Source organism: Mytilus edulis, chromosome 7 (genome assembly GCF_963676685.1).
Source record: "Mytilus edulis chromosome 7, xbMytEdul2.2, whole genome shotgun sequence".
In the NCBI taxonomy this organism is placed as follows: domain Eukaryota; kingdom Metazoa; phylum Mollusca; class Bivalvia; order Mytilida; family Mytilidae; genus Mytilus; species Mytilus edulis.
The window spans coordinates 24,638,966-24,651,049 of NC_092350.1; the positions used below are offsets into that span (position 1 = coordinate 24,638,966).

Genomic DNA, 12,084 nt, shown 5'->3' on the forward strand with positions numbered 1-12,084 from the left:
GATATAATGCGTCGGACATTGTATGCATAAAAATAAAATTAAGATTTTTAACTGTATGAAATAAAATTAGTAAGGGTTTCGCGGAACACAATGTCTCGCCTTCGTTTGCCGTAAACTTGAACTCTCAGGCTGAACAAAATCAAGACACTATATTTTGATTGTTAGGAGCTTCTGTCCAAGTTCACAAACATTTCCGGTGCCTATAAATAGCCGACTTTAATTAAGTTATTTGAATCTGAGCTGGCAAAATAGCATATTATCTATTATGCTGGTATCAGCAAAACAGCTACAAGTAGTGCCTTTAATTAAAATGCATATTGATTTTAAATACTATTCTAAATAAAATAGCTTTGAGAATCGTGTAAAAAGCGTTCGTTGTTCATTCGTCAATGAATCATTCAACGTGCGTGTATCGTGCGTGTATCGTGTATTTATCATTCATCGTGCATCGTGCATGTATCGTGTATTTATCATTCATCGTGCATCGTGCGTGTATCGTGCGTTCATCATTCATCATTCATTTTGCGTTAATCCTCCGTGGAACGCTCATCGCTCATCGTGCGTGTATCGTGTATCGTGCGTGTACCGTGCGTGTATCGTGCATTCACCGTGCGTGTATCATGCGTGCGTGTATCGTGCGTGTGGTCAGTTTGAATTTTAGAAGGTCTGTATGTATAAAGTTTTTTTTTGTCGACGTATGCACTCTATGACTTGTTTCATGCCCAAAAACCAATGGAAATTTACCCCATTTTCCTTGATTTTTAGTGGAAATCAAAATAAGTACTATTTGTGACGTCATGAATACAACGCAGAAACGTAAATTTTCAACAAAAAGGCTTATTTCCTATATAGTCAATGTAATAGCTATGATCATTGTGATACTTGTTAATAAATCTTAGTTTCAAATTTAAGCTACAAATGGGACCATTTTAGGGCCTTATCGAATAGTTATCAAAGGTACCAGGATTATAATTTAATACGCTAGACGCGCGTTCTGTCTACATAAGACTCAGCAGTGACGCTCTGATAAAAATAGTTTTGAAGCCAAAAGAACAAAGTTGAAGAGCATTGAGGACCCAAAATTCCAAAAAGTTGTGCCAAATACGGCTAAGGAAATCTTTTCCTGGAATAAGAAATTCTTTATTTTTTCCCAAAATTCAAAGATTTGTCAACAGGAAATTTACAGAATGACCATATAATTGATATTCATGTCAACACCAAAGTGCTGACTACATGGCTGGTGAAACCCTCGGAGACGAAACGTCCACCAGCAGTGGCATCGACCCAGTGGTGTAAATAGTTATCAAAGGTACCAGGATTATAATTTAATACGCCAGACGCGCGTTTCGTCTACATAAGACTCATCAGTGACGCTCAGATCAAAATAGTTTTGAAGCCAAACAATTACATTGAGGACCCAAAATTCCAAAAAGTTGTGCCAACTATCGAACCTACTCCTTTGGTGATGAGTTGCATTCATCACTTGCCTTAGTTGTACTACACTCGTCGAAATAGTGGAGCATAAGTGTAAATGGTCTTAGATGGATTTAGCTATATTAACGTCCTTTTTGGTCTTATATCTCCTCGACTGTTTAGGTTCTTATAGATCTTTGGCTTTCAAATATATTCGCTTTTGAGCGTTTCTGGAGAAGGTAAAGCCAGACAAATGCTTCGGAATAATCAAAGTTATGACGTGTTGTTTTCATATTCCATTGTAAGTACGTTGAATCCAAAATTAAAACGCTATTTTTCTTTACTAGAACTTAAATAACGACTTAAAATAGTATTGGAGCAAATCATTCAGATTAGTATTTTTTATTTGCCCAAATATCAACTTTAAGTTTAGGATCCACGTACATAGTCGAGCTAAAAATAACTTAAAATGATGAAGATGCACCTGTACTTGGAATTCTGAGGTAAGTGGTTGACCACCTGTTAATTTGGACTCCTCTTACCAGATTTTCCACAAAGTTGTCAACCACGATTGTTATCATTGGAGCACACACGTTCACTGCTTTCCCGTGATAAATTATTTAAAGCATACAAAACAGAATGTTAGTTTAGTAGTATAATGTAACCTTATGCCATTGTAAAGTAAACATTATAAGTAAAATGTACTCTTTGCATTCCAGAATATGCAAATGTGTATTTTATTCGTGGAATGTAGATGTGTACTGGTAGTTGCTTTTACTGCTAAACATAATTTTTCTAAATTGCATCATACTTTATTGAAAATTTTAGCATTTGTCAGTTGGATACAGAAAATACCGGTACTTTATCCCGGCCTCATCAAACATTAATGGTATATAAATAATAAACATAATTCTTTATTGAACAATATATTGGAAAGTGAAAGAATAAAGAAAATGCTAAATGAATAACAAAAAAGGAGAAAAGCAAAGCTAATAACAAATAACATGGATAATTGGCAACAGTCTACATATATTTACCCTCAAAATGTTTCTTAAAATACAGGATTTATCACATTATTGGCAAGAAATATTTTCTGGTGAAAAAAATAAAATAAAAGCGAAAACAGTTATTAAAACACATGTGGTTATAAGCACAAACAAGAACAAAACACAAACACATTTTTTTTTAATAATTTTTGTCTTTACAGCTTAGTTTAGTACGATTTTTTTTTCTAATAAAACACTAAACATACATTTCAAACTTTTATTTGATATCAGAATATTCTTATATTATTCGGATTAATTGGTATTTGAGTTTAACAAATGTTGCTTTTAATAGATATATTGTTATACAGAGGGATATTGTTTTAAGACTCTATTCTAGAAATTACCCTATTATAAGTGAGATAGTTTGACTTACTTTTATAAATATTTTGAAATTGTGTAAATGCCATTAGTTTACCCTTGTTAGATTGACCAACATGGTTTATTGATTAATTATCATCTTTAGTGCTATATCACAAATATTTTAATTTAATCCATGACTCTCTTGTTGTTCGTATATTTTTTTCTTCTGATATTTGCCATATATTAACGGGCAAGTTATTGCGAATTTTGCTAGATTTTTGCTGGTATTATAGTTCATGATTAGTTAATTTAAAAATTTAAGAGGTATAGATATCGACACATACTAAGACAAGATGTAAGCCATGACATGTCTTCACTGGAAATTGTTGTCAAAATGGTACGCAATATTATAAATCCTTATGGTGAAAATACAACAAAAAATATAAACAAATAGTTAGGAAAGTCAGTTCCCATTTGCATTGTGTGTGACACTTTGATACGGAAACGCACCTTAATTGAATCACAATGTAAATAAGGAAAATAAATAAAAATTGTGTAGCAGGAAAAGTTCTTTAATTTGTATACAAAAGAAAAACTAAAAAAAATAAAGAAATACATGTTCTACATTTGTAACTTTAAAGTTTATTTCCTGCTAACTACAACAGCTGCTACATGCTCATTCACCCAGTAGTCTACGATTCCTAGTAATGCTCTGTTGAATAAATGTATAACTTGATCAATGGTATATTTACAAGATATACCACCTTCTTCGTGCAAGTACAGTTTGTCTCCTTTCTCTAATCTCACTGTCAAATCCAATACTTCTGCACAAATGAAAGCAAATTACTACTAGTTACATTAGTATATTTAGTTAACAAACACAATGTAGTGTCAACATTTATCTTGCACTAGATGTAGGCGAATATCAATTGTCATCTTCGTGTAATTATATAACAACAGCGCATTTCAAAAGTCATTCAATTGTCAGTTACTTTTTAGTAAAATAACATTGCGTGTGTGCTTTGCGATATATTCGTGTCAATCGACAAAGTATATACTCAAGTATTTAAATATTATATTAATGTATAAGTTAAAAGATGCTGTCGTCATCTGTATGTTGACCTTATATGAATTTGCTACCTTTTTAGGTGCGTTTTGTTATTAAGCTTTTAAACTGTTTTGGTTCTTGTACATCCTTGGCTTTCAAATATTCGGCTTTGATGAAGGTATATCCACAAAGCACTTTGGACGCATCAATTGATGACGTGTTTGTACTTATATTACATTAGCCTCTGTTTTATAAAATGAAAATAAAAGTAGTCATTATTCAGTTTGTGAGCGCAAGCAAAATGTTGTAGGTAAAATGTTTTGTTGATTCGACTGTTAAAAGTTATTGGAAGATATCAAATGTAAACATGTTGTTGCATTTTCTTAATTTGCTTACATATATCAAAGACACCCTTATGTGTGCTCCATTCATACATTAATATAACTACATTGAGTCTCTGAAGACTTTAATACCCATATTTACTTATATCAAAGACACACTTATGTTTTGCCTCCATCCATACATTAATATAACTACATTGAGTCTCTGAAAACTTTAATACCCATACTTACTTATATCAAAGACACACTTATGTTTTGCCTCCATCCATACATTAATATAACTACATTGAGTCTCTGAAGACTTTAATACCCATACTTACTTATATCAAAGACACACTTATGGGTTGCCTACATCCATACATTAATATAACTACATTGAGTCTCTGCAGACTTTACTACCAATTCATACTTACTGATATCAAACACACAATTATGTTTTGCCTCCATCCATACATTAATATAACTACATTGAGTCTCTGAAGACTTTTCTACTAATTCATTCTTGATTTCAAAGTTGGATAGGTCAATATTACCGCCCATTTCCATGTTTAGGCGACGTATTGAGCTCAGATCGAATTTTTCGTTGTACCCTAGAATACAAATATTATTGCTTTGAGCGCTTGTTTTTGTTCCCCTGATATTTAGCATATGCTTTTTCTTTAATGTTGGTGGTATCTCTTTGCAATAGGTATAATATGTTTAATTATTTATCATAGATTCAGTTCAGAAGATGAAAAGAGCATTTAGATCAATATTCATATTAAAACGTCTGAGAAATAACTTAAATATTTCATGCATTGATAACTTTGCAATCAAAATATACATAACATGGAGAAGGATAAAAGAGGGACGAAAGATACCAAAGGGACAGTCAAACTCATAAATCTAAAAAAAAAAAAAAAACTGACAACGCCATGGCTAAAAATGAAAAAGACAAACAGAAAAACAATAGTACATATGACACAACATAGAAAACTAAAGAATAAACAACACGAACCCCACCAAAAACTAGGGGTGATCTCAGGTGCTCCGGAAGGGTAAGCAGATCCTGCTCCACATGTGGCACCCGTCGTGTTGCTTATGTGATTACAAATCCGGTAAATAGTCTAATTCGGTAGGTCACATTCATGAAAGGGAAGGGGATTGTAGTTACGACGTAAGGAACATATCCGATATCATTTGTGAAACGGTTATTCCATAACGGTCAACCAACTCGTGATGGCGTCCGTAAAATTTACGAAGGGATGATTTCAACTTCACCATTTGGAACTCTTGGTTTAATAGCTTCCTTGTGAGCAGTAACCCTCTATCAAGAAAATAATGATAGGAAATGCAAGCACGGGAATATCGTATCAATTGGGAGATATATACCCCGTATGCAGGTGCTGCTTGAATGTTGCTACTTAGAAATGGAAAGTTCACAATTGGAAAGCTGAAATCATCTCTTTTGTCGTAAAGTTTTGTTTTCAACCGACCCTCATTGTCAATTTCTAGATGTAAGTCAAGATATGAAGCCGACTTAATTGTATCTGTAGTATCCTTTATCTCCAATTCGATGGGATAGATGCGTTCCACATAGTCACCAAATTTTGAATTGTTTAGTGAAAGAACATCATCTATATAGCGGAAAGTAGAGTTAAAGGATATTGCTTCTTATCTTTCTTCCTAAGAAGTTCCTGCATGAAGTCATCCTCATAATAATAAAGAAACAAGTCGGCAAGTAGAGGGGCACAGTTTGTTCCCATTGGGATGCCGACAGTCTTTGAAAAAAACGTCCTCCGAATGTTACAAATATGTTGTCAATCAAGAAATCAAGCATCTTGATAATATCGGTTTCAGAGAATTTTTTGTTTGAATCAGAGTGATTCTTTACAAAGTATGATTTATCCCTCCCTAAGACAAGATACTTGTATCTACGTTGGCCATTCTTTTTTATGAAGCAAAGTAATACCAACTCTTTCAATTTGTCTTTTAGTTTGGATTCTTGGTATAGTGAAGATGGAAATAAAAAAAGTACCTTCAGGATCTAAGTAAGCAAATTCTATAGTCTGTTTCTGGGACGTGTCTGTGATATCAACGGTAACCAACAACTTGTCTCCATCTTGTTTTATTGAAATACAAAGTGTAAATTATAGCACACACTAGAGCATATACATGTTCATGTACATTACTTACAGTCATTCACATCATTTAACGTCATCTTTTTACATATCCAATATATATAATGTAATGTGTGCATTCATGCTTCGTCAATATTCTTTGGATATAATTGTTCACAAGAGAAGTCTTTATAAATGTCTCATCCCTATTGCATATTTGATTAAATACAAAATGATTCAACAAAAAAAAAAACTTTTGGTGAAGCAGAATACACAGACTTTTCTTTGGTTTTCCCTTAAGTGATACACTCTTGATTTGTTTTTATTTGTTTATTTTTATAGTAAAGGAAATTTACTCATCATAGCTACCAGGATTGATATTTTATATATGCGTTAGACGCGCGACTTTCTCTATGTACCAAATATTAAAGGGAGAAAAAGAAATTTTGTTACAACAGATACCAAAAACACAAGAAAAAATGAAAAATTTCAGCAATGAAGGAACTAAGAGATATGTCAACCAATAAATCAACATATGTTTAGAAAAAGCATGCCTTATCACGATACAAACTAAATAATATATATATTACCTCGCATGGCGTTACGTATTTCAGTAAGGTATTCGACCTGAGTTTCATATGGAAGATTTTGGATGCTTCCAAACCACACAATTAATTTCCTATCTGTATAAGTGCTAAAAAACACATCTTCATTTGATATTTTCGAATTTTGAGATCGACGTAAACAATAATTTAAAAAAAAGAAACGCTGGTTTTAAAAAGTCTTTTGTTTTTACTGGAATATTTAAGATAAAAACATGAAAAACAAGGTTTCATCTTGTGTTTTTGTAGTAAACCGAGTTTTAAGGATTAAAGATGTGGTATGATTGCCAATGAGACAGCTATCCACCAAAATTAAACTGAACTTGATGTAAGCAGTTTTAGGTAACCATGCGGTATTCAGCAATGTGAAAACGCCATACCGTATAGTCGGCTGTAAAAGAGCCGACACGAAATGTGAAACAATTCAATTGGAAAAACATACAGCTTTAATTTTTACAAAATTTACGAAAAACAAATATGAATATGTTCTTTTTACTGTGGGTTGTCTTTGTTGATACATTCTGTGGTTACAACACATACAATCAGCCTCAGAAGTTATAAGCACACTGTGCTTTCGTTATTAGGAATACATGTATCAAAATAATTGTATTGCTCAATCTTACATGTAACAGTTGTATATGTCACAAGTTATCAATACTTAAAGACACAACAAATACAGTTATATGCCTTATATCTGGACTTACATCTAGGAATTGACAGGGTCGGTTGAAAACAAAACTTAACGACAAAAGAGATGATTTTAGCTTCCCATATTTTCTATGTAGCAACATTTCAGCAGCTCCTGCATACAGAATATATATCTCTGAATTGATAAAAATATTTCCGGGCTTGTATTTCCTATCATGATTTCCTTGATAGAGGGTTGCTACTCACAATGAAGTTTTGTTCGTTGGGCCATTAGTTTTCCGTTTCGGCTATTTTAAATTTCTTTTGTGCGGCTCTTTCATGGCTTGCTATGTTGTACGTGTTTTGCTCAGTGACGAATGCAATTTGTTGACATATGGTTACTAGAGTCTATGACATATGCTTTCTACTGAGAAATTGCGGCAATTGCATTTTATACCACATTTTCTTATTTTCATAATTAACATAGTTGTCAAGTCAGCATTTATCATGATGGTATTCTTATCTCTATCGTGACATTTCAAGTTTGGGTCCATATGACAATAGATGCGTTCATACTATGGTCATCCTATCAAAGCTTAAACGGCCTTGCTTCATTTGGAGTGAATGCGATTTGGTGTTGTCTTGATTCTAATATTAGGAATTGACCAATGAGTTTAAAACCCCGATTTTCCACTGTTGCATAGCCTTTTACTGAGTATGTGTGACAAGCAATACAAATATGATATTATCACTCTACCTTATATCTTTCAGAGCTGTTAGGTATTCTTCTCCAATAGGTTTTACGTCAAGTTTATTCCCATATATTGCCTTTATTCCTTCAGCAGTCTTATTCAAATAATCTGTAATATATACTGTCGTCATTAAATCATATGTTGGTTCATTTCAAAAGATGATAGGTCATACGTTCACACAAGCTTAACGCTCTTTTTGTTGATTTGAGGACACAATGTCAAACGTTTCTTAGTGTAAAGAGGATAGCATTATCATTTAACTTAACATTCCGCTTCATGGTGATGCCCTCTCACTAAATAGATCAAAGAATAGTATGTTTGTTGTGTGCATCCGTCCCATCGAACACGAAACAGATACAGTTAATTAAGCCTCATATAAACTAGAGGCTCTAAAGAGCCTGTGTCGCTCACCTTGGTCTATGTGAATATTAAAGGAAGCAGATGGATTCATGACAAAACTGTGTTTTGGTGATGGTGATGTGTTTGTACATCTTACTTTACTGAACATTCTTACTGCTTAAAATGATCTCTATCTATAATGAACTTGGCCCATTAGTTTCAGTGGAAAATGTTAGTAAAAACTTACAAATTTTATGAAAATTGTTAAAAATTGACTATAAAGAACAATAACTCCTAAGGAGGTCAATTGACCATTTCCGTCATGTTGACTTATTTGTAAATCTTACTTTGCTGAACATTATTGTTGTTTACAGTTTATCTCTATCAATAATAATATTCAAGATAATGACCAAAAACAGCAAAATTTCCTTAAAATTACCATTTCAGGGGCAGCAACCCAACAATGGAATGTCCGATTCATCTGACAATTTCATGGCAGATAGATGAACAATATTACCCCATGTCAGATTTGCTCTAAATGCTTTGGTTTTTGAGTTATAAGCCAAAAACTGCATTTTACCCCTATGTTCTATTTTTAGCCATGGCGGCCATCTTGGTTTGTTGGCCGGGCCACCGGACACATTTTTTAAACTAGATACCCGAATGATGATTATGGCCAAGTTTGGTTAAATTTGGCCCAGTAGTTTCAGAGGAGAAGATTTTTCTAAAAGATTACTAAGATTTACGAAAAATGGTTAAAAATTGACTAAAAGGGCAATAACTCCTAAAGTGGTCAAGTTTGGTTAAATTTGGCCTAGTTGTTTCAGAGGAGAAGATTTTTGTAAAAGTTAACGCAGGACGACGACGACGGACGACGACGACAAACGCCGGACGCCAAGTGATGAGAAAAGCTCACTTGGCCTTTCGGCCAGGTGAGCTAAAAAAGAAGATGTGGTATGATTGCCAATGAGACAACTATCCACAAAAGACCAAAATGACACAGACATTAACAACTATAGGTCACCGTACGGCCTTCAACAATGAGCAAAGCCCATACCGCATAGTCAGCTATAATAGGCCCCGATAAGACAATGTAAAACAATTCAAACGAGAATGTTGACTTACATCTGTACATTACCATTATAGTCTGTTGATTTCAGCTCCCTGATTGTAAACACTCCATTTTTATGTAGCACGATTCCAGCAGCGCCTGCATATAGAGTACACATCTATCTTTTGATACTATATTCCAGAGCTTGCATTTCCTATAATGATTTTCTTGACAGAGGGTTGTTTCTAATAAAGAAATTATTAAATAAAAATTTCCAAGAGTTGAAGTTTAATCATCCCTTCTGCAATTTTAGTGATACCATCATGAATTGATTGACAGTTTCACAGATGACGACTAATATGTTCCTATTTGGGTAACCAGAATCCCGTCCTCTTTTCATCGAATGCGATATACCTATTTAGACTTATCATCAAGTTTGACTTACAGGAGGAACACAAATGGGTGCTACATATGGAGTCGGATCTGCTTTTCACACCATGTTTTTGTTGGGGTTCATGTTGAACACTCATACTATTTGAATGTTTGACGAAAAATACATACCTTTAGAAATGTCTACCGGGACATAGGTTACTCTTTCGTGCTTTGCAAGAAGTTGATCTATAATCAGACGTGTTTTGTGTGCATTTCCGCTACCGAGATCAACAAGCATACTTGATTCTTTAACACAATCATGTATTTTCTACAAAATAACCATGAAACGATTTTAAAAATGAACAAAACAAACGGTAAAAAATATACAAATCAGGTGACAAAATGGAATGAATTATCTCACGATAATTGTTATTATTATCATGATATATCGCTTCCGTATTGGTCAATTTTTTAAAAGTCTGCTGTACTTTTACTACTTTACTTGTCAGCATATGTTTCTCATTACACTTTTGCAATCTTCGACTTTGACCTATTAATTTGTTGGCGGTTGTGGAATATCAGTGTAACAGATGACCCCATTAATATTCCAATTGTCGTACATATAATCATTTTTTTAAAAATGAGATACGAGATCAACAGATTAAGACTGCAGTCAGTACTAGTATACAGTTTGATATTAATTTAATGTAACAATTATTTTTGACATTCACTGAAAAACAGCTTCCACTTTTTTAATGTAATAATTTTAACGGTATCAATTTTACTGCAAAAGATGTCTATTTCACGTCAAACCATTTAAAATTCTAAAACTTATCTAAGAGCTGATTAATCCTCATTTTATCCGTAATGCACGGCAGGGTTTCCTGGTAGGTTTAATTTATAATTCATTAATTGCTTTTTGCAAGAGTGCTTAAATTTAATGTAAATTCGATATTCAATGCATATTCAAATAGTTCAATGTCAATTAGGAAATTAATTTAAAAAATAGGTTGTGCAAAGTACGTGAGTCGAATTGATATTGGAATATTTATATCGCAATTACAAAAATAATTATTTCCGTTTACATTCGAGCTATTCATAGATTTGGAGTAAGTGCAAACATTATGGAACGTGCAAAAAAGTGAATGTTTAGCTAGCATTAGATTAAGGCGTCTATTCTTTCAACCGAATGTAGTACGTATTCAGCTAAAAATTTACAACTCTACTCCTCGATGCAGTCAAGATCATGGACAAAGTCAGTGAACATGATGTCTCTATTAATGTCCTGTTGCCATTTATACAAAAGGCTTGATTCACTAATACAACTTATGTTTGGAGGTCATTTGATTAGGGACTTTCAATTCTAAATTTTCCTCGGAGTTCGGTAATTCTATTATTCTAATAGTTTTGGGGACACCATTGTTACATACCCCCATTCAAACCACTACACATTTACAAGCTTCCATTTTATATTGCGTTATGAATAACGTTATTAAACACTGTTAAAGTACGGAAAGAAATGTCTAGAACTTTTAGATCAACTGAATACTTTCCAGTTTCTGCCTAATTGTATACCTTTATATATGTTAAACTCACTTTGTCTATTTCAGTTTGTTTTCTTTCTTTTTTCGGTTAATACTATCGTAATAGCTGATTTTAGTCATTTCTAACTTCTGCATTTCCAATTTTATTCCAAACAGTCAATATCTCTAAAAATCTTAGCAGTTGTTTGTTTTGCTTTTTGGATTAAAACATGACATATTAAAACAAAAGTTTGGTATTTAATCCGACACGGAAACTGCATAAAGTTATACATTGAGATACGAAATAGCAAAACAAAATGTATATATTAATATCAGATTTACATACATTCAAAACATCAGTAAGCAGTTTGACTTCAAATCGATGAAAGTAATACCATTTGCACTGCTCTATGCAAACATCATTTAAATGAGATCCCTCATCGTCATAACGGTACCATGCTGGTATATATACTGGACGGGATTTAAGTCCTTTCTGTAGCTCTAATTTCATTTGGTCGTTCATCTCTTTAATCTTCAATATATAATACAAAAGGAAATGATCATGGAGTTG

General features: G+C 33.1%; 1 protein-coding gene across 4 annotated transcripts in view; it reads right to left on the reverse strand.

Annotated features, from left to right (window-relative positions):
- Positions 1-2,216: 2,216 nt before the first annotated feature.
- Positions 2,217-12,084, reverse strand: part of LOC139481097 (histidine N-alpha-methyltransferase-like) — a 31,903-nt gene continuing 22,035 nt past the window's right edge. For all 4 annotated transcript variants that reach the window (XM_071264199.1, XM_071264197.1, XM_071264198.1 and 1 more), the window contains exons 2-8: positions 11,860-12,045; positions 10,180-10,318; positions 8,234-8,336; positions 6,838-6,941; positions 6,166-6,249; positions 4,562-4,738; positions 2,217-3,583 (exon numbers count right to left, since the gene is read on the reverse strand). In XM_071264199.1, coding sequence (XP_071120300.1) covers positions 3,402-3,583; positions 4,562-4,738; positions 6,166-6,249; positions 6,838-6,941; positions 8,234-8,336; positions 10,180-10,318; positions 11,860-12,036 — 966 coding nt within the window. In that variant the 5' untranslated portion in view covers positions 12,037-12,045 and the 3' untranslated portion in view covers positions 2,217-3,401. The remainder of the gene's footprint in view (positions 3,584-4,561; positions 4,739-6,165; positions 6,250-6,837; positions 6,942-8,233; positions 8,337-10,179; positions 10,319-11,859; positions 12,046-12,084) is intronic.